We start from the raw sequence: 22,823 nt of genomic DNA, 5'->3' as shown, positions 1-22,823 counted from the left end.
TTTTCTCGATTAATCAATTAGTTGTTTGGCCTATAATATGTCAGAAAATGGTGGAAAATGTCAACTAGTGTTTCCCAAAGCCCAAGATGACATCTTCAAATGTCTTGTTTTGTCCACAACTCAAAGATATTCAGTTTACTGTCATAGAGGAGTAAAGAAACCAGAAAATATTCACATTTAAGAAGCTGGAATCAGAGAATTTTGTCCTTTTTTTCTTAAAAAAAGGACTCAAACCGATTATCTAAATACTCTAGTTGGCAATTAATTAAATACAACTTATTATCAACAATGAATTAATCTTTGCAGCTCTAGGCCAAATACTTGAACTTGCTGTTTTGGTATCCTTGAAAACCCATATAGTATTTGTATATGTCCTTAGGTGCGACCATATTTTAAGGGGCGACGGGTTTCAGTGAACGCTGAACCAAAGCAAAATGTTCTGCCCCTCTACTAAAATAATCATGTTCATTTAGTATTGTTTGAGCTCACCAAAGAAGGTATGCAAACACTTGAATCAGAGAATTTTGTCATTTTTTTCTTCTTAAAAAATTAGTCAAACTGATTAATCTATTATCAAAATAGATGGCGATTAATGTAACAGTTGACAACTAATCGATTCATAGTTGCAGCTCCAACATAAACACACAAAAGCATTCTTTAAAAAAGTTTATTGGCTTTTAAAACCACTTTAAAAATCTCACCAGTGAGTACTTTCCATTGAAAAAAGAAACAACGCGTTTGCAATATTAACAAGCTACTGTACATTAAGCAGTACACCAGACAACACCACAGAGGAGGGTTTTTTTTTTCTACTGGTAGAAATGGACAAGATAGTCAAACAGAGTTGGTTCTGGGTCAGTCAAAGGTAAAGAATCAGAGTCACTGCTTGATGGAGCTCCTGTACTCATAAAGAGGTGCATTTCCTTCATTAAAATTCAAATATCAGTGCCTTATTGTTAAAAGAAATGAGAAAATGTTAAATTTCTTCACAAATGCATTTTTTTGCAAAATAAGAATATGTAAAAATCAACAGAAAACAGTCATCATCAACATAACATGTAGAACAACATTAACTTAGTAAACAGCACACAACAAAAGTAATCAATTCATGAAACTAGCACTGCCAGTCTGGTTAACAGAACCTGCCCAAATCACAGAAGACAGTGATTACCGAGAATACAAAGTACAACAGAAGTCATCACACATGCGTGCGTACAATCATTTATCAACATAATGAGCACGTAGGTTTTTAAAAGGTTTGTTGAACTTTTTTTCCCCCTCGATGCTTTATATTCTCATGTATGAGAATGAGTAAGAAATGTGTATCTCACTGAGATTAATGCACATTTTTGCTACAAGACAATTAGTCATTTTTCTGACAGTTAATTTCCCTACTCATCTTGTCATAAAAAATATTTTTTTTCTTTTTTTTTGTGTGGGCACCCATCATTACATTTGTCCATAAAGATGTGGCAAAGCCGTGTGTCGTAAAAATTTAGTGCAATAATGTGAACCTCCAAAGTTTTGTTGAAACATGAGTAATTTTTTTTTTCCAGTGTCTGCTGAAAAGGCTTTGAGCACAACGTCTGTCACAGAGATGTTTGCAACCAGCTAACAGTATCACAACTTTTTTTTTTCTCAATATACCATGCTATTGATCCTGCTCAAAGCACACATCACTTCTGCAACCGCAGAGACCTATTTATCTTTGAATAGAAAAAAAGTAAAAAGAAAAATCAGCAAGCGAGACCAGACAGCATTACTTTTACGACACATTGAGCCAGAAATGTAACACACAACATACAGTATCTTGCCGACTATAGATCTGTTAAGCTTTTTTTTCTCTTTTGAATGGCACATACTTAGCTAGAATAATGGCCATAATATAGTGTCTTGATACATCAAATCTCTATGTATCTATCCTATTTACAGATGGAGCTTAAACATGACTTATACAACATTGACAATAGCCAAAAACTCAAGCAAGCATCCTACTGTATCACATAGCCTACCTGGCTAGCAGTGATGGTTTCAACATGCTTTCAGGTCCATGGTTACCTATAAAACATAGGACAGCGACCATTTCACAAATTTACATACTGTACATAAGATTTACGCAACTTAACCCTTTTTCCTCAAATGCAATAAAACTCTTTTTAATATCTCCAGGCGGCCCGTTTCTAGTTGTTGTTAATGTCTACTAGGAGTGTCTCTATGTGTAATAATCTCTTAATGTTATTCAAACAGATCATCTTTGGTATGGAAATAAGGCTGGATTCTCCACAAACATTATTTAATTTCCTCTTGATCCCAAGATGACATCAAAACATAAATGTTAGCCTCTAGCTTTTTCTATGTAACTAAGCCTTCTCCATACCATTGATATTCTTATCCAAGCTGGGAGTATAGCATGCCAAAACAAAAGAAAAGAAATCTCATGACTGAAAGTGTGCCTGCCATTGTTTACCGACATCAAATTCCTCTAAATCCATCACTGATAAGGGCACACACAGTGTAGTCGTTAGCCTATACAATACGCATCTATATTTTAACACTGCAAAACAAAAAACAATAAGAAATAGTACTGAAAATATCAGAGTTAACAGCTGCCTTGATATGATGAAGCTCTGGATGGTTCCGAAGAGTCTTAACATTATACTATATACAGTCTTTCTACAGATGGCGTAAGGCCTTGGACTTTGGGAATAAGGCAGCCAGTTGTTGATTCCTTTCCATTTATAAGTCCACAAAGTGGCCTGAATTCCCATCTTCTCCCCACTGATTCATCTACTCCCTTTATAAGATATTAAACAGTACAAGAAGTATAGGCTTTGAGAAAAATTTCACTCTTGGACAATGCTCAGATGTGAATCAGCTTTCCACTGATTTGGTATATGATAAAGTATAAAGATTATGTCATAAATTCAGCACCTGGCAGCATAAGATGCCACCCTTTTTTTAATATTCAGATATGGCAGGCAAATGTACTACAACTATTATGTGCATATACTACAATCCCAATATTGTCTCCATTTGGTTGAACTTGATCACGCTGAAAATAGAACACAACGGCATACGTTTTTTGGTCTTTTGTGCCAAATTTCCATCTCTTTCTTTCTTTCTTTCATTAAGTGTCCGTTAAATACAAATATTGCATTATTGATTGGTTATAACATGGAAGATTATGTTAATGTTCATACCGTACGAACCTGCTCTTTGTTAAGTGCATGCTGCCACCAAGTTCTCACACTTTTTTTTTTACTTGAAATGCTTTTACATTTCTAATTTCAGATGAGGGAGAAAAAAGTGGTTAAGTACTGAAAACTCTGGGTGACAAGTGAAAAAGGAGAGAAGTAACTAAACGTCAGTAGGAGAGATTTTCTGGTAAGCCTGGCACTTTTAACAGAACGAATGGCAAAGTCCAGACAAATCCCGACAAACTATAGTTTAAAAAACAGATAAACTACATACGCACCAAACAAACGACAGAGAACAGAAAATCATACGAGAGTAAAAGATAACATTAGCCCAGCATCTCTACTGTAGTAGGCTGGTCTTTGCTTTCTAGCCAGTCAAAACCAGAGTTCACAGTATCACTGCATATCTGCTGAAAAAGCGGGTCGTTCTTCAGTTCTTCCAGTGTCGAGTCTTCATATTGTTCCTGCTGTTGATTGGGATCAAACAGCAGGTTGGTGTCCAACGTGTTAAGGTCAGTGATGCTACTGGACAGATCTGAGGTCAGTCTGATGTCGTTTGAGAAGTCAGACGCCACAGCGTTGAGCTCGGACGCTACCTGACCCACCAACTGGGAGCTGGGGTTGAGGCCGTCATCCCCCAGCAAGTCCTTGACAGTGTTGTTGAAATCCAGCTGTTGCTGCTCGTCCTCCGCCTCCTGCTGCTGTGTGCTCTGGAGGAGGAGCTGTGGTTGTGTCTGCGCAGGATTCTCCTGCTGCTGCTGGTCTTGCTCACCCGGACCCGCTTGTGCTTGGCTGTCCCCAGCAGAGAAACTCACCTGTTCTCCAGTGCCGGTGGTGAGGTAGCCGTGCTGCTGGAGCTCAAAGGCAGCAGGGCTGGAGCTAACAGGCAGCTGAGTCTGGTGAGACGTCCCCCCGGCGAAGCCAGGAGTGGTCTCCAGGATCTGCGTGAGGTTCATGCGGGCCGTGTAGTTAGAGGGGAGGTTGTTTATACCCAGGCCACGGACAGAATCGTCCCCGTCAGCGTCCATCTTGCTGAGGAGAACGTTGGTGATTTTGGCGGTGTTGCTCTGACCCTGCACGGGCATCATCTCGCTCTGCATCATGATGTTCAGGGGCACCGACTGGCTACGCTGGACCATGCTGTGGACGGAGCCGACCGTCTGGCTGTTGGACAGGATGCTGAGCACCTCGGAGGTGATGGGGGAGTTGAAGGGTGAAACGACGGCTCGGGTGGTGGTGGTGGTGTTGGTGGTGGCGGTCAGAGGGTTGGTGTTGCCGCTGAAGTTTCTCTGGCGCACTAAGGGGCTGACACTGCGGCAACGGAAAGTACTGGACGCAGATGAGGTTGACGCCTTGTTGTCTAACGGTGCAGGCACAGCAAAACTCTCCTGTTTAGTGGGAGTGGTTACACCTGTTACCAGCTGTTGTTGTTGTTGTTGTTGTTGCTGCACTGGGGAAATGGGGGTCAAACGGCCAAAGTGAGCACCATCCTGTCTCGTCTGAGCCTGAAATGACTGGCCGGGAATTGCAAAGGCGTGTGGCTTACGAAACTGGTCATCAACCAGGTCTTGGTAGCTGGGCAGAATGCCAATGCTGTGGTTGGGCAAAGGACCTGCAGAGTTGCTGTTGTAGCGGTTGTTGATCCACTCCAGTTTGGCCTTGTCAGGGTGCGTCGCCATCGGCCGCTGCATGGGCTTAACGGGGCTGCTGGAGACAATACTGGCGTCATGGTAACCTGTGATGCTTGAGTTAATAGGAGTGAACGCAAAAGGGTTCCTGCACTCCACTGGGCTCGGGGGTACGCTGCTGCTGCAGTTGGACAGTGGCGTGCTGATGGGGGTGTGGCGACCCATGGCTCCGTCCACAGGGGTGATGGTAGCCATGCGGGAGCAGGGGCTCTCCCTCGTCATGCTGTGCCCGAGCATCATCTCGGAGGTGGGGGTGGGCGTCGGAGTTGGAGTCGGCGTCGGAGTGGGGGTTTGGACAGGAGTGGTGCTGCTGTGGGCAGAGTGGAAGAAAGTAGTGCCGGCCTGGTGAGCGTTTAGCATGGAGCTTTGACCGCTGGCTGACTGGCCTTGTAAAGACACGTCGACGCAGCTACCAAACAGACCCTTCAGCTTCATCTGCTCCTCCATTTGGACCAGCTCCTCCACGATGCTGTCCTGGGTCATGTCGTCATCATTGAACGGGAAGTAGTCCATGTTGGGCTGGGAACCTGCAAAGTCGACCATCTCCTGCGTGAGGGTGAGCTGGCCCGAGGCCTCGGGGGGTGGAGCTATAATGGAAAGTTGGTCAGTGGGGGCTTGTTTGTGTTCTGCTGGTATCTGCTGTGCAAATGCCTGCTTCCGAAGCTCGTCAAGCTGCCCCTCCTCCCATATTGTGCTCTTTAAATCGCTCATCACAGAGGCTTCGTGTGCTCCTGAGTTGGCTGGTATGGCGTGAGGGTTCCCGGTGATCTGCCGCAGCAACGCCTGATCCGACGTCCTGCTTCCAGCCGCTGCGGTGCTGGCATCAGTGCTGAGAGAATGGTCTTCGCGTTTCAACACCAAGGCCTGGGGTTTGACAACAGTCCGGGAGCCCTCGGTGTGTGTGATGGGCGAGTCGGAGAGTGCGAGGATCTGTGTGGGCCCTATGGAGGTGTGTTTCACAGTCACTTTGCAGGGGGCACTCTCTGGTCTGGCGGGGGTTCCCGGTCTGGGGATCCTCTTCAATGCAGCACTGACTCCAGGTTTGGGATTGTCGATTACAGCCAGTGGCTGCTGGGAGATAAACACCCTCTTCACAGGAATCACATGGGATTCCCCGCCCGGGCCTGTGCGCTTCCTGGGGCTCTTGGCGTCTAGGCAGGGATCCTTCGATGTTGAAGTAACAGCGGAGGAGCCATTGGATGATGTGTTGCCATTGGAGTTCTGATTATCAACAGTCAAGTACAAAGTACCGTCATGGCAGTTACTGTTATTGCTGTCCTGAGTCCCAGCTACCGAAGTGAAATGGGATGTGGGGTCACATTTTATCCTTGCCCCCCTGTCTGGTCCGGGAGAACACTTGATCAGGAAGCTTGGCTCGCTGGCAGCCCTGAACTTAGCCATTCTCTCCTCTTTGGCCCCAACAGCAGTTCTGTCTGTGCCATGGGCGGAGTTACTGTCATGTCCAGCTTCAGACATTGCTCTGGCGTCAGTGAAGAGGACCGGGGTGCAGATTGGTCTGATTGCAGAAGACTGAGGGGCAAACGAGTGCGGCTGCTGGGAATCGTCCAAAGTAGCTATGGTGTTCACACCCGCCGAGGCGGGACGCACGGTTGTGCTGGTGCTGCTGGGAGCCAGAGCAATGGCCGTCATCTTCACCACGTTGACCGAGCTGACGTGGGGGGTTGGCATCACAGTTTTTATGGGGCTGTTGGTGATGAGCAGGGTGGGGGGCGAGCGCAGCGTGATGGCACTGGTGGCAGAGGGCTTGGGCAGGATTTGTGCGTACCGCGTACCGTGTCGTGCCATCCGGTCACCCACAGGACTAGCGGAGATATTCTGGGGATGTTTGGGAGACTGTTTAAGAGACTGAGTGACCACTTGGAAGTTCACAGGCATCACTTTCCCCTCTGCTGTCCCCACAGGGCTGGGTGAGGTCATCAACTGCCTGCCTCTCTGTACCTGGGAGAAGAAAAGTGAGAATATCAAATTACATTGAGGCACATTTCTTAATAACATAAGTAGTTGGAAAATTCAGCCACATACCGTGACTGGGCTGGGGACAGCTGCTACCACGATGCCTATGGTGGGCTGAGAGGAGAGCATAGCAGGGCTACCACAGGGGATGGTGGGACCGGGGGTGCTGACCTCCGTTCTCTTGACCTGTGCCTCGCTGGGCAAGGGGGAGTGGAGCTTCTGCTCCTGCTGCTTCTTCTGGATCTTACGCTGCAGTTGCTGCTTTGCATCGACAGAGGGAGAGGGCAGGGTCTTCACCTGGGGCTGGAACGAGTTGGCCTCAGCTGTTGGCACAAACGCAGAGGCTGGAGTTGGCGTCTTCATTCCTGCCAAGAGAAGAAAAAACAACAGCAAAGAATTATGATTAGCGAGGATACAGCGTGGCCAGGCACGGACAATAGCGACAGCGTCAATAGTTCTGGACTTGCAGTACCACATATAAGCAAGAAAAGTATTCTGCACAGTATTATCAAGTATTTCAAACTGCGGAATGGTTCTTACACCGTGTCCTAACCGGATGCGATGAGAGCGAGCGTAAGCGACAAAATCAGCAATGGAGATACATGTGACTATCGCTTAGCTGTTGTTTCAGGACAGCGCTGTTTGTTGTGTGTAGGTGTGGCACAGTCCATAGTACTGAAACGGAGTGGAGATCCTGATTTGACAAGAAATGTCAAAATCAGCAGCGCTAGCGTTCTGATAGTGATACGTTCTTATGTGAGAGCTTTAATTAACACATTTTTATTTTATGATTTTGAAACATTAGCCTTACGTAGTTGTTATTTAGTTTTTCTGAGGCCAAGATGCTTCGATGGTCCCGCAAATTGGATCATTATACAATATTGTATAATGATGAATTGAATAGAAATGGGTTTGTCAGACTGGTGGGTTTCAATATGAGATATGATAACATAGTGCAACTTAGTCTACACGCACACTAAGGAGATTGATTGAAAGCACGAGTTATTTTCAATTCTTTATTAACAGTATTATTAATAGACCGACATCGATACCAAAAGAGGCTATATATGATTAATTGGAAGAAACCAAACAATTCTATGTCAAATCAGTCATTCAACACCCCCATATAGCCAGAATGGAACGATCCTTTGTTTAATAACCACATTTTACTGCCACTGCGACAATTCGAAATTGAGATTAACAGTTGAGTCATGCTCCTTAGACCGAATCGTCGACTTTTCAGGGTCACCCCTAGTTTAATCTTTTAGTTTCCATACCTTTGTTTAGTGGGAGTGGGCAGTTTTAACCAGGTTATTATTATCGTACTTTCCTACCAGTCTAGGTTCATCATCGCAAAAATGTTTTGTCTAAAATGCCATCATGAGGGTGGTTAACATCAGACGTGGTTCACCGGCAGCTAAATTGCATTTTCAGCACCACGGACAGCTGACAACTGTGTGCATGAACTGTTTTGAGAGACACGTTAAGCATCAAACAAGAAAAACCACGATGTCCACTAGTGATCATCGTGAGGCACATAATCACAAATGTAAACTACAAATTACATTTTTCCAACCCTAACATATCCCTCCAAAAACACTGCAATATAATGCTGTCAACTATGATGTAGACACACACACACAGACGGACAACAGCAGATCAGAGGACATTATTCTTTACCTGTGGGTGTTCCCGTCATAACAGTGAGTGCAGCCATGGACTTAGTACCAATGTAGTGGCTATTGAGCAGGAAGCGGGCCAGGTCCTCCACGTTGTCAAACTGACGACTCAGGACCTTTTGGGCCCACTCACACACCAGTCCACAGGCTGCAGATCTCATCTCATCCTCAGCGCTCGGGGACTGGCCCGTCGACTCCATCAGCTCACACTACAGAGGAGAGCAGCAGGTGGATGGGCATCAGACCGTTTTAAAAGTCTATCTAGATATTTACTGAATGTGTTTCTGCACTGTAACTTACCCCATCACCAGATTTCTGCAGATCCAGGTTGGGTAAGGACGGCATGTGAACAAAAGCTTTCTTCCTTAACCCGCTATAACAGTATGTGAGAAGGAGTTAAGGTGTCTGAAACATAAAGACTCTGGATATAGAAATGGTAAATGGACTTGCATTTGTATATAGCGCCTTTCTAGTCTTTTGACCACTCAAAGCGTGAACGTACGTGGTAATTGGCCAATTGAAGACATAATTTGAAGACTATGTAAGCAGAATAAAGCGAAGCGCAGACAACTAAAAGCAGAGGAAGACTTTGTTGACAGGTTCATCCGTTTTTAAAGGATATTTGGATTTGCCCCTCATGCCCAGTCGACGTGCCTTCATGTTAGGAAAGACATTCTTCATGATCTTTCCAAAGTCTGCTGCACTCAGTGGATTGTAGCCAAGATTGTCACAATAGCTCCTGCAAGAGAAGAGAATCCTCCGTAAGACTAAAAGCGAAATACATACTGTTTGTTAGTCCCCTCAGCGAGGTCCACACACTCACTTGTATTCATCATACACCTCTTGCTTTGGGAGGGAAGTCTCTGGGTGCTCTTCTAGGTGATTCCGTATCCAGTTGAACGCGTACATCTGTTGAGTACGGCTTGACGACATGGAACTCTGATCACTGAAATGGGTACAGAAGAAACATAAATATGGTGAGGCAGTGTCCTCGATTTGTATGCCTCATTTCTTGTTAAATCAGAAACTTTAATACCATAATCCAGGAGTGGAGGACCCCCTCTCATTCTCAGTCCAAATGGGCAGAATTGGGGGGTGATGAATAGATATGGGGAAACAAATGAAACACAGACAGCTAGGTATAGCAAGAATCTACATAGATCAGTGGTTTGCTTCATAATGATAATCAATCATACAGCTGGAAAATGAATGATAATTTTTGCATTACAAAAACTCACCAGTGACGAACAAACCCCCAAAAATGTCAACAACTTGAAATTCAACTTCACTTTTAGCAGCCTAAATTGTGTCTGCGACGTAGCCAGCGGATAGGGACTTGAATTTTTGACAAGCAATGAGACAACAGTGCCAATAATGTAATGAGAGCCACAATAGAGCAGCCATGTGTGTGTGTGAGACAAAAAAAAAAAGCCAAAGTGGAAAACTTGAGCGAAGTGTGTGTGTGTGTCTGCGACATACCTTTTGTCATTGCCACTGCTGGGACCAGAAGGCAACTTCAGGTAGAGGTAGAGTTTTTCGATGTCTGTAAACTTCTCAACATCTTGCTGTAAAAATGTAATTAGAGAAAAAAAAAAAGTAAAAACATTAGGGCTGTCAATCCATTAAAATATTGAATTGCGATCAATTGCATGATTGTCCATAGTTAATCACAAATTAAAAATGTTTTATCTGTTCAAAATGTACCTTAAAGGGAGATTTGCCAAGTATTTAATACTCTTATCAACATGGGAGTGGCTAAATATACTTGCTTTATGCAAATGTATGTATATATTTATTATTATAAATCAATTAACAACACAAAACAATCTCAAATATTGTCCAGAAACCCTCACAGGTATTGCATTTAGCATAAAAATATGCTCAAATCATAACATGGCAAACTGCAGCCCAACAGGCAACAACAGCTGTCAGTGTGTCAGTGTGCTGACTTGACTATGACTTGCCCCAAACTGCATGTGATTATCATAAAGTGGTCATGTCTGTAAAGAGGAGACTCGTGGGTACCCATAGAACCCATTTTCATTCACATATCTTGAGGTCAGAGGTCAAGGGAGCCCTTTGAAAATGTCCTCGCCAAAATTTTGCGCAAGTTTGGAGCATTATTTAGACTCCTTTGTACAACCTAGTATGACATGGTTGGTACCAAAGGATTCCTTAGATTTCCTAGTTTCACATGATAGCGGTATCTTCACTTTAAAACTGAGTCCACTATAACCTCCGGAAGATAGATTACATTGATTAATGTGTTAACGCGTTACTATCGCATAAACCTTGACAGCCCTAAAAAAAAATTTCCCATGCAGAATCTATAAATGTTTGATTCACGAGAGTAATATGGAATAGAGAATGAACACAGAAGGTGACGTTGATCTTATTTCAGGCGTTATTGTGAGCTCTTCACTACTGGACAAATAGATATGTGTACGCTGAATATTAAGGCTATCTGGTTCAGAATTTAGAGCCAATTTAAAATACGGTTGGGTGATAACTCAATATGAAAATCTGTCATCATATCGTGATGAAATCATATATATGGAGATATCCAATCCTGTCGTCTAAATTGATAATAACAAGCACATACTAACTAAACTTTCTCAGAAAATCTGATATCTGAAATCTTTGAGGGAATATCATCTGAAGATGTGTGGTTTACATAATTGTGATATATTGTCTTAATGGTATTACTCTGTGTTTGCGTGCCTGCATGTAAACATATTCAGTGTATAGCTGGAAATATATATATTTTTTATCTGCATTTTTTCTCTATAACTTCACTTGAAACTGTTGCGTTCATTTTGCACTAAGGTTCTTAATTAAATGAGAAAATACTTTTTATTTGTCAATATTTAATTTACACAGGAGTATACAAAATAAAGCTTTACCATGCGGTTATTCCATATAGATTATTTATTTATTAAATTACCGGAAAACATGCTGCATCGTGATATATATCGTTATCAAGATATGAAAGGACCCATATCGAGACAGAAGATTTTGACCAAATCGCCCAGCCCTTATTTAAATTGCCACAGTTGCTCACAACCTCCTCCTTACTATTGATTCCACCTTGACTGCTTTTCAAACTGGTTTCTAAGAACGGACTCATCTTACCTCTTTCCTTTTCTATTAGCCTCTTTGTTGCTAGGGGAACCAATACTTGAATGAATGAGGTGAGAGCCGTCAGCCAATGAGCAGTGAATGAAAACGCCATTTACTACACAACATTGCTACGAACACAGAGTGAATTAGTCCTGCTCTGCTTATATTATACAAACAATGGTCGGATCTTTTAGCATCAGGCATCAGAACGTATACCAGTAACTTAGGCAGGTTTGATTTACATAATTAGATTTTCATTTACAAAATCACGTCTCAGATACGGGAGTCACCCAACGATGAAAGCACCACCTGTATATCACAGGTTCCATTGCAATAAATGTATGTAATACATGTTCAAACAACCGTAATACAAACAGACCTAACGTTTAAATCCCAGTGTCCTAGGCTATAATATTGTACCACTTAATGTGGTTTGAATTGTTGAACTGCATTTTATATTGAGAAGAATGGAGTCAATCATCAAGTATCAATTATCAAGTTTTTTATTTTTTATTTAGGCCATATATTAATGGACAATTGAAAATTGATACTTTTTTTCCGGTTCATTTTCTATTTAGTCTGGTTTGATTTCACAGTGCACAAATTAAAGCGGACCAAATTTTAAAAATAATTTGCAGAGGGGCGTGTATGAAGTAGCGAATTTATGTTTTTTGTCCAGAGAGCTGCCACTTCTTTGCAGGGAATCACAGACTTTGAAATATTGCTGTCAACGTTATTTTAACTTTGGCTCTGCACTGTGCTCACGAATCCCTTCTCCTCCAATTTATCTCCAATGACTTTATAAACATCACTATTTTTGTGGACTTTATTTAGCGTATTCTGTATGTTCTCTTCGGCCCAGATGTCAAACAAACATCTGTCTGTCCTCTCCCACTTATGTTATTGTTTACCCGTGTCCATCTCAACAAATGCCCACACAGGCAGCCTACGTTTTGGTTCACTTGGAAATGGTCCGAGACCACCTCTCAGAAACGGCCTGGGACTAGTTGTTTCGGTCCACACCAAAGTATGATTACTGCGTTCACAACCCTGCACCAGGGGTTGAACCGCACCAGATTAAAACTGAATAAATGTTGGCTTGTGAAAGCGCCCTAAAAGATGTTTCTGAAAACATTTGAGAAGAGAAATAGGCATTACAGTAACAGAATCTTGATTCATATTTGATCAGCGCTGCCTAGTTTGACAATTTGTTCGGAGTTAACGTGTTTCACAAGCAGTGATTGAGAGCTGCTGTAGAGACTCCTCGACTCTAATTGGTTGTTTTTCTTTCGGGCGCGGTGAAATCCTCCAAATGCCATTAGCTAGATAGATGTACTTTATTGATCCTAAATTGGGAAATTATTGCTTTAAATCTTGTGTTTACCAAAGATGTGCTCATAAGTTTCTTAGAAAAAAATCATTCAGCATGAAAAAAAGCATAAAACCTGACTAATCGACTACAGAAATCTTAGTCAACTAAGACCAAAACCACCAAATAGTCGACTAATTGATTAAGAGGGGGCAGTCTTATAAATATTATTACTGCAAGTGTTCGTACAATTTTGTCTCCTTATCTTTATATTCTATAACATATTATTGTACGGTAAGGTGCGGTGCTCCAGATATTTACCCCACAACACTATTTAGACGCAATCCACATTATAGACACATATTATTATTATTATTATTACTAAGGCAGGTGTAAAGGATGTCTTTAATTTGCCCCAGTCTGACGTGCTGTGTCCAACAGTGTCATGTGTAAGCATCTGAAGTGCTTACACACTAGGGACTAAACATGCCAGCCAAAATCTGTCAAATACCAGACAGACTTGTTGAAATTAAAATAGAAACTGTTAACAGTCTGTATTTTCTATTGGTAACAAAAAATGGACAAAGCTTTTCATGTAGCTTTGATGTCACTGATGTTGCTTTGTTGTTGCTGAATACAAGGTGTGGGACACGGCAGCTCAGATATATCCAAAACAAAATGTGCATAAAGAGAGAGCTTTTACATAATACACATGTGGTAGAGATAAATACCTCCCATTTTTTTGTAAATGCCAGAAAAATTGTTCCTTTATATATTGCAAAAACTGTTACTATGATAATAAAAAACCTATTATCGTAAACTCCTTTTTTGTATCTGTTGCTGTGATGTAAATATCATGTAAGCATGGATCCAGTTGAGTCTTAGGACAACTAACCATGAAACATACATTTATATTTTTTTTCTTAAAGGTACAGTGTGTAGGATTTTGTGGCTTCTAGTGATGTGGTTGCAGATTGCAACCAACTGAGTACCCCTCCACTCACTCCCCCCTTTCCAAGATTACGGTAACGTGAGCTGGCGAGTGTAAAACCGTGGCAATGCCATTCGCCTCGCTCAGAGGCCATCCTTACCGTACTACTTTAGGAGCAATGGAAGTCAGACTGCGGCTGGCGGTACCACGGTTTTGCACTCTGCGGCTCACGTTACCGCAGTTTCACAAGCGTGTTAAGAGAACAACGGTGGCCTTCAGGTAACGTAAATACGTGAAAGGCTCTCTCTAGAGCCAGTGTTTGGTTTGTCCATTCTGGGCTACTGTAGAAACATGGCGGAGCAACATGTTGGACTCCATGAAGAGGACCTGCTCCCAATGTAGATAAGAAGGGCTCATTCTAAGCTAACAAAAACACAATTCTTAGTTTCAGGTGATTATACACTAATGAAAACATAGTTATGAATATTATATTCCACTTCTGCTAATAGATCCTCCAAAATGTTACACACTGTTCCTTTAAATAAAGCTAAGATGCACACCTGTTCTTATGATCCACCAATAAACAGTTGAATGTAACTTTCTGGTAATAAGGGGATGGGAGAGTGTTAGGTAACGAATAAAAAAGACTTGGTCTGTACTCACCAATATGCTGTCCACTTTTGATTGTACAGATTTGCTACAATGAGAAAGAGAGCAAAAGGCAGAAACGTGAATAAATATGACTTGGATTAAAATAACATTGATACAAGCAGAATTTTATTATTTCAACAAAATTCGTTTTTCTTGTATGGTATAAACTATAAGAAACTAGAGCAGAATGAGTCTTTACATGAACAATCGGGTCTGACAATGTATTGATATCTATTGATATTTCTCATCTACTACTGTAGTTTTTGAATATAATTTTCTAAATATCCTAAATTGTGATACACAATCGCATGTGCTGAAAACTGTGCTGCACCACCACGCAGCAAAGAGCCTGAAATCAAGGAAATCTGACATTTTTGTTCCCTATATCTACTCAGATATCATGATATGCTTTGGCTTTGGAAAGTATTACTCTATTGTGTTACAGATTTAATTAAAAATGGATTTAATGTACTTTTTCGGCCACCAATCTACAGATAAGCAAGACAATAAGCAATATGAAAACAGCGAAAACATCTTTCGGTTTTGCATATTTATTTAAAATCTCAATATCTCATTTGCATAAGAATTCTTCGAGCTTCAAGTCTTCTTCCTGGCAGATTTCTTGACAATTCAGCGGGGAGTGTAAGAGCTGCCATCTTCAGGTCTCTCCACAGATGTTTTTTGGGCTTCAAGTCCAGGCTTCAGTTGGGTCATTCAAGGACATTCAGAAACTCTTCCCACTCCAGCGTTGTCTGGGCTGTCTGCTTCAGGTTGTTCTCCTGCTGAATGGTAAACCTTCACCTTCGTCCTCAGTCTGAGGCTGTGTGCACTCTGGTGAGGGTTTACTTCAACGTCCTTTTTGTATTTGGCTGCATTCATTCTTCTCTCGCTTCTGACAAGTCTCCCTGACCATGACACTTCTCGCCTTGAGTTGGATGACCAGCTCTAGAAGAATCCTGGTGGTTCCACACTTCTTCCATCTCACAATGATGGAGCCCACTGTGCTCCTGGGGACACTCAGAGCTTTAGAAATGGTTTCATACCCTCGCCCACATCTATGCCTCGACACAAACAGATCGCGGAGGACCAGGACGAGTTCCTAGGACATTGTGACTTGGTCTGAAAAGCCCTGTGAATTGTGGGACCTTATATACACTGGTGTGTGTGCCTTTTTAAATCGTGTCCACTCATTTGAATTTGCCACAGAAGGACTCCAATCAAGTTCTAGGCTGTGTCCTCATTCATTACTCCCAATAGAGTGCTGCAGCGATGACGGATTTTTGTAGGCCAAGCAGGAAGTTAGCATCCCTCTGGTTTTTCCATTGGGCATTGACGTATTATATATCGTAGAGCAAAACGTTAAAATCTCTTTAGCCACAGACCTTATTTCAGGCATCTAACTAAAAAAACATTAAAAAAAAAACATTGACTTCCAGACGAGGGAACCTGAAGTGCTAAAATGCTAACTCATTTCCGGGTGTTAGGACTCATTCCTGTAGCACTCTATGGACCCTCAAAAGTTTATTGTAGTGTGAGCAGTAAATTTAAATTGTTGACACTTTGATCAGTTATCATCATTTTGCGTCATCATTGTCAGGTTTAGTGTCGCACCATTGCATCTGTAAAATGCAGTGAGTTGCATCGAGGGATCCGTGCAAAGACACTACTTTTTTGTACATCGGCCTTTTTCACATCACACATTATATTTTAGGAAAACTGTCACAGTATGAAGAGCACACCACCATACAGTATGCATAAACAATCATAACAGTGGGATCTGCATTTGCATTCATCACAGTCCCTGTAACATGCAACATCATAGCACTACTGTGAGATGGCAGATACACTGAGAGGGCACATCTCTTTGCAAATGAAATAAAGTATTGACTGAGTTAATCTTTGCATGTAAACTATTAACAAAAAATGTATAGTGTTTTTAAGAATGGATACAGTATCACAAAACATAAAATTGCGATATTCAATATTTTCTTACATCCCTAGTGTGGACAGTAAATACAGTTGTTTGGAGTTAATAGGGATTTCAGACACACCCCTCAGGGATAAACAGGTGCACCAAAGGATGCACAGCAAAGACTATTATGTAAATGAGCAATTTCATTTTTAGAAATGTTCAATAAATTAGCACAAAAAAACAAAAAACATCTAATACATGTTTTCACTTTGTCATTGTGGATTATTGTGCAAGTACAGTTAATCAATTTTAAATGACATCTATAAAGTGTGCAAAATGTGAATGAGGTTTGAATTCTTCCCAAAGCCACTGTACATAACATCTGGGTAAATAAAGATGATAAAATGTCACATTATTTAGTTGATTTTAATCACAATTTACTGCATGGTGATAGGGAATCAAACATAAATATTTTTTGGTTTTAATTATTTCCATAGCCACTGTACAGTATGTCATAACATCTGAGTAGATATAGATAATATAATGTGATTTAGTTGATTTTAATCTGAATTTACTGCATGGTGATGGCAAATTCAACAGAAATATTTTTTTGTTTGAATTATTTCCGAATCCACTGTAGAGCGTGTCATAAAATCTATTTAGATATAGATATTAACATTTTATTTAGTTGATTTTAATCACAATTTACTGCATGGTGATGGGGAATCAGACATAAATATTTGTTGAGTTTTCATTATTTCCAAAGCCACTGTAGAACATGTCATAACATCTGAGTAGATATAGATAATATAATGTTATTTAGTTGATTTTAATCACAATTTACTGCATGGTGACATAAACATAAATATTTTTGAGTTTTAATAATGTCCAAAGCCACTGTAGAGTATATCATAACATATGATTAAATATAGATATTAAACTTTTATTTAGTTGATTTTAATCACAATTTACTGCATGGAGATGTGGAATCAAACATAAATGTTTTTTTAGTTTTAATTATATACAAAGCCACTGCTGAGCATTTATTTAGTAGATTTTAATCACAATTTACTGCATGGTGATGGGGAATCAAACAGATATATTTAATTATTTCCAAAGCCACTGTAGAGCATGTCATAACATCTGAGTAAATATAGATAATAACATGTTATTTAGTTGATTTTAATCACAATTCACTGCATGGTGATGGGGAATCAAACAATTATTTTTTGAGTTTTAATTATTTCCAAAGCCACTGTACAGCATGTCATAACATCTGAGTAGATATAGATAATAAAATGTTATTTATGTGATTTTGAATCACAATTTACTGCATGGTGATGGGGAATCAAACATAAATATTTTTGAGTTTTAATAATGTCCAAAGTCACTGTAGAGCATGTCATAACATCTGAGTATATATAGATAATAACATGTTATTTAGTTGATTTTAATCACAATTTACTGCATGGTGATGGGGAATCAGACATAAATATTTTTTGTGTTTTAATTATTACCAAAGCCACTGTAGAGCATGTCATAACATCTGAGTATATATATATATATATATATATATATATATATATATATATATATATATATATATGTGTGTATAATTTTAAATGACATCATAAATACATCATATACATCTATAAAGTGTGCAAAATGTGAATGAGGTTTGAATTCTTCCCAAAGCCACTGTACATAACATCTGGGTAAATATAGATGATAAAATGTCCCATTATTTAGTTGATTTTAATCACAATTCACTGCATAGTGATGGAGAATCAAACATAAATATTTGTTGAGTTTTAATAATATCCAAAACCACTGCAGAAACTAACCATGTAACCCATTATTAGCAGAGCACCTTGTATTATTATCAGCATCATTAAATCAGTGTGTATCTCTCAGTGTGGTTTGACACCTGTCATCCTGAGCATCATCAGCAGCACCACTGGGTGGGTTTATATTAGGTGTCATCTATCACACATGGCCTCCTCCTATATGGCTCGATGCTAATGATTACAGCTACTACAGCTGTGCATACCCAGATGTTAACATGTTATTAACGCATAAAGCAGGTAACAGGACCGCGCTGTTATTGTTATTGAGGGTTAAAGATGCCCGGTTGTCATGGGAGCGCTGGTGTTATTTAGAGGCGCTTTGTGCAGCAGCAGCTAGAGACGCTAAGTATGAGCTAGCGAAGAGAAGAGAAGAGGAGGACAGTAGTATTGCTGGTTGATTTGCATCCTTACCAGATTGAATTCTTGATCTTGAACTGTAACGCGTTGGCCTCGGGGCCCTGGAGACCTGGTACCAGAGCTGGAAGAGATCCTAGTCCCGAGGCTGCAGGCTTCAGACCAGGTTGTTGTTGATCCTCAGCCATCACGATGGAGCAGAGAGGAGGTGGTGGAGGAGGAGGTGGTGTAGGAGAGAGAGGAGCTTTAACAAGTAGGCCTCATCCCCGGCTGCACTGCACCGGACCCACCGCTGCTGGAGCGGCTCAGTCAGCTAGGACAGCCCGCTGAAGCTGGATCCTCCACAGAGCATCATGGCTACTAAACACACTGAGATCTGAGCCTGGAGGAACACACGCTACTGAACTACACACAGCAAATAATAACAACAACACGCACACGGGGAATACAAAAGGCATTTCGCTAAAAGGGGGTCTCTCTCTCTCCGCTGCCGCAAATAGCACGCCTGCAGCAGCCAGCAGCAGCTACAGACGAGCTGCCTGCAGTCAAGCTACAGACAGAAGCACCGACCACAGCGGGGGTGCGCCTTCACAATAAAAGCATGAGATTTGTTTAAGTTTAAAGGGTATAGTTTCACATTTTGTCTGACGGTACGTGTCCACAGGCTCCGTGCTTTCCACGCTCCCCATTCATTGTCTATGTAAGCAGCCGCGCAATGCATTCTGGTAGTGTGGCGTCGCGATTCGAGAGACTAGGCGTCACGACGCCCGCTCCTTATTTGCATAAAGTTGAGGTCCTGGCTACTTTATGCAAATCACGGGCGTCCGACGCGACTCGCCGCCTCTCGAAACTCCCGATAATCTTTTAAACTAAACGTTGTCGATCCAAAATAAAGACAGATTCAGCAACTGCATTGGTTATTTCTCGCCTCAAATGTTTTCAGAAACACATTTCAGTGAACTATTTACTTGAAATAAGAGAAGAAAGTTTCCAAACGAGCCTCCATACTGGTTCCAGTTTGAAAGCTGGGAGCAGCAGCCAATGGAGGGAAAGCGTTCGTCCAATCAGGAGCTGAGTGCCTTGTTTCAGGACAGCACACCAAGCGTCCAATGTTGGGAAGCGTCGCGTCCCCTCGCGATAAAAAACGCCCCTGTGGACACGTACCATTAAAGGGACTGTTTGTAACTTCTTACACGTATAAATCAATCCGGGTCGGTGTTCCATGCGCGCTTGCGTGTGGCTACGCTGTTCAGACTCAGACTCCCAACACAAACTACACAGAAGCACCAAAACTGCAAAGTTATATCTAGTGAAGCCCGTCTGTTAAACAGTGTTGGCCGCGGTTGGAGGACGCGGGGGAGACCGTAGCTTTGGTCTCCAGGACCGGAGTCTCTGCTGTACTCTGCTCCTCTGCTCCTCTGCCTGCCTGCTTGCCTTCACTCACACGCCGCGCTCGTTCTCGCTATGAACCTATCCTTTAAAAAATACAGAGTGATGCAGTATCAGGGTGTGCACCAGGTCAATCTATTAATCAATTTAGGTTCTTTTTAAGGCAAAATGCCAAACATTTGCTGGGTCCAGCTTTTGAATATAAACTGAATATCTTTGTGTTTTGGACTGTTGGTTGGACAGAACAACAAGTTTCTGACATTTTATCGACAAAATGATTATATATTTACATAATATCTATATATACACCTTTTTTTTCACTACTTGTATACATAACAGTCCTGTCTATTCCTCACCTTTACTTGTCCAGCTTTGTTGTCCTTGTTCCTAGCTGTTATCAGGGCTGGCTTAAGGCACAGGCCATATAGGCAGTCGCCTAGGACGCCACCTGCTGGGGGGCACTGATCGCCCTCTAAAATAAAATAAAATAAAATAAAATAAAATAAAATAATAAAATAAAATAAAATAAAATAAAATAAAATAAAATAAAATAAAATAAAATAAAATAAAATAAAATAAAATAAATAAAATTAAATAAAATAAAATAAAATAAAATAAAATAAAATAAAATAAAATAAAATAAAATTAAATAAAACAAAATAAAATATATTTAAAAAACATGCTGGCAGGCATCTTTCCTTATTTTCTGCATTGGGGTAACAAATGAACAAACAAATATATAAAGAAAGAGACATACACTATTTACTCCTATAAACTGAAAAATACTTTGTTGATAAAAAAAATGCAACCTTCCTTGCTGTTAAAATAAAATAAATAAAATAAATAAAATAAATAAAATAAATAAAATAAATAAAATAAATAAAATAAATAAATAAAACATAGACAACACCCTAACGTACTCTGATTCTGATCATTTAAAAAAAAAAAATTGTCATATTAAACAATACAAAGATAATCACTGATTGCAGCCCTATTTGAAAGTATATACTTGTGTTTTATTTTCACTATTTACTCCTATCAAATTAAAAATACTTTGTTGATAAAAAAAAATGCAACCTTCCTTACTGTTGTGTTATTTTTAATGTTGTTGTGCATGTATATTTTGAACAGAGTTTTAATTTAAAAACCCTGACGGGGATTTCAGTTCTCCACTGTGTTTCCTGTAACTTGACGCTGGTCTGTGTGCTGCAGTTCCGCTGTCAGCCTGCGGAGGCGCTGCTGCAGGAAGCTGGCTGATCAGATAGTGACAATGACGAGTAAACAGCCAGGATGATATCACCTCAACATGTAAAACCCTCCATTTACCAGCACCTGTATTAATCAAATGATCCACCAATATGTTCCTATCGATTGATAATCTGATCAGACTGCTGGTGTGGAAATGCTGAAACAACCAAACAGATTGTTGAGAGAGATTTCTCTTTGCTCATCACACAGCTACTATTTTCTCCTTCAGCTGAAATCTGAGACACAGCTGGAGGAAAAAAATAACCTGAGAGGATGAATTAGATTGAGACTGTGTGTACCAGATATAAATATAACGTTTCCTTATGTCTCAGCAGTAAAACCTGCTGTAAAAATAACATTTATTACACACACATGTCCAGGTAATTGATCGGCTAATTACTTGTTTTTAACCTACTAATAATTAGTATGTTTTTATATCTATATCTTTAATATAAATGTGGAAATTCAGAGGAATGAAGCCACCAGGTCAAGAAAAACAAGACCTAAATAAATTCTTTCATCATGACTTATTTTATGCTGCCATCTGTTGATGGAAACAGGTAATGTTACTCCTCTGACACCATGGTTGAGAAATATAATGCAAGACAGCAATAGACTCACACACACACACACACACATGGGGAAGGCATGTATAGACAAGTTCACAGTGACTCTTAAAATAAGAATAACAGAAGGAATTGAGGGAATAATATAAATGTCGCTGCTTGGTTTCTGTTTGTTTGCAGGGCGTGAAGTTGCTCTGCTCCAGTTGTGTTTAATTAATAATGTCTCTCAGCACATTATGTGACTGCTTTTCTGTTTGTCCTCTGCGCTGACTCGGCCTTTATTCAGTGCACAGAAGTTGATGATGAGTCTTTGACATGAACTGAAGAGTCACAGCAGGTCCAGGTCACACATCCAGGTATGCAAACATAAACTCATTTACTCACTGTATATACATTTTCTGCTGCTTTAATGTTATTGTACTTTTTATTCCATTACATTTAGGCTATTTGATGAATTTAGTTACTTTGCAGATTCAGATAATTACAGTAATACAAAATATAATCAACTAATAATGCATGATGTATTATTAAAAATACCAGTAATCAGCTGAAATCAGTCCCACCTTTGCAAGTTGCAACATTACAGTCATGCTTACAGACAATGCATCACAATTTCTAATAATAATATAACATACACTATTCTGAAATGGGACATTGCGTACTTTTACATTTGGCATTTTAAAGGGACAGCATGTAGGATTTGGTGGCATCTAGTGGTGTGAGTGCAGATTGCGACCAACTGAGTACCCCTCCACTCACTCCTCCCTTTTCCGCCATGTTTCTACAGTAGCCCAGACACACTGGCTATAGAGAGAACCTTTCACGTTTTTACGTTACCTGAATGCCACCGTAGTTCTCCAACACGCTTGTGCAACTGTGGTAACGTGAGCCGCAGAGTGTAAAACCTCGCTCTCACTTTAGGAGCAACGGCAGTCAGACGGCAGCTGGTGGTTCCACA

The 22,823-nt window shown here is 40.7% G+C and overlaps 1 protein-coding gene across 2 annotated transcripts; it reads right to left on the bottom strand.

Moving 5' to 3' along the window:
* Positions 1–653: 653 nt before the first annotated feature.
* Positions 654–19,280, bottom strand: rfx7b (regulatory factor X7b). 2 transcript variants are annotated; one of them, XM_074632624.1, is made up of 10 exons: positions 18,720–19,280; positions 14,562–14,595; positions 10,019–10,103; positions 9,575–9,614; positions 9,362–9,484; positions 9,161–9,277; positions 8,839–8,923; positions 8,540–8,747; positions 6,929–7,224; positions 654–6,844 (listed from the first exon to the last, which is right to left on the bottom strand). In XM_074632624.1, the coding sequence occupies exons 1-10, from the start codon at positions 18,848–18,850 to the stop codon at positions 3,524–3,526; spliced, it is 4,440 nt and encodes a 1,479-aa protein (XP_074488725.1). In that variant the 5' UTR covers positions 18,851–19,280; the 3' UTR covers positions 654–3,523. The 2 variants fall into 2 exon arrangements, with proteins under 2 accessions (XP_074488725.1, XP_074488726.1); XM_074632625.1 differs by having other exon boundaries at positions 7,031–7,224.
* Between the last annotated feature and the right edge of the window lie 3,543 nt (positions 19,281–22,823).

Source organism: Sebastes fasciatus, chromosome 4 (assembly GCF_043250625.1).
Source record: "Sebastes fasciatus isolate fSebFas1 chromosome 4, fSebFas1.pri, whole genome shotgun sequence".
Lineage (NCBI taxonomy): Eukaryota > Metazoa > Chordata > Actinopteri > Perciformes > Sebastidae > Sebastes > Sebastes fasciatus.
Note: the sequence above shows the minus strand (reverse complement) of the source record. Positions and strands in the feature narration are given on the sequence as shown.

What these genes read in the sequence shown, in the direction of transcription:
- rfx7b (XM_074632624.1), bottom strand. Translation starts at nt 18,850, where the DNA reads ATGGCTGAGGATCAACAACAACCTGGTCTGAAGCCTGCAGCCTCGGGA. An exon ending in CAGCAGTGGCAATGACAAAA is followed by an intron (nt 9,615 to 10,018) that starts GGTATGTCGCAG and finishes TTCTGCCCATTT; the next exon opens with GGACTGAGAATGAGAGGGGG. An exon ending in GAGGTGTATGATGAATACAA is followed by an intron (nt 9,278 to 9,361) that starts GTGAGTGTGTGG and finishes CTTCTCTTGCAG; the next exon opens with GAGCTATTGTGACAATCTTG.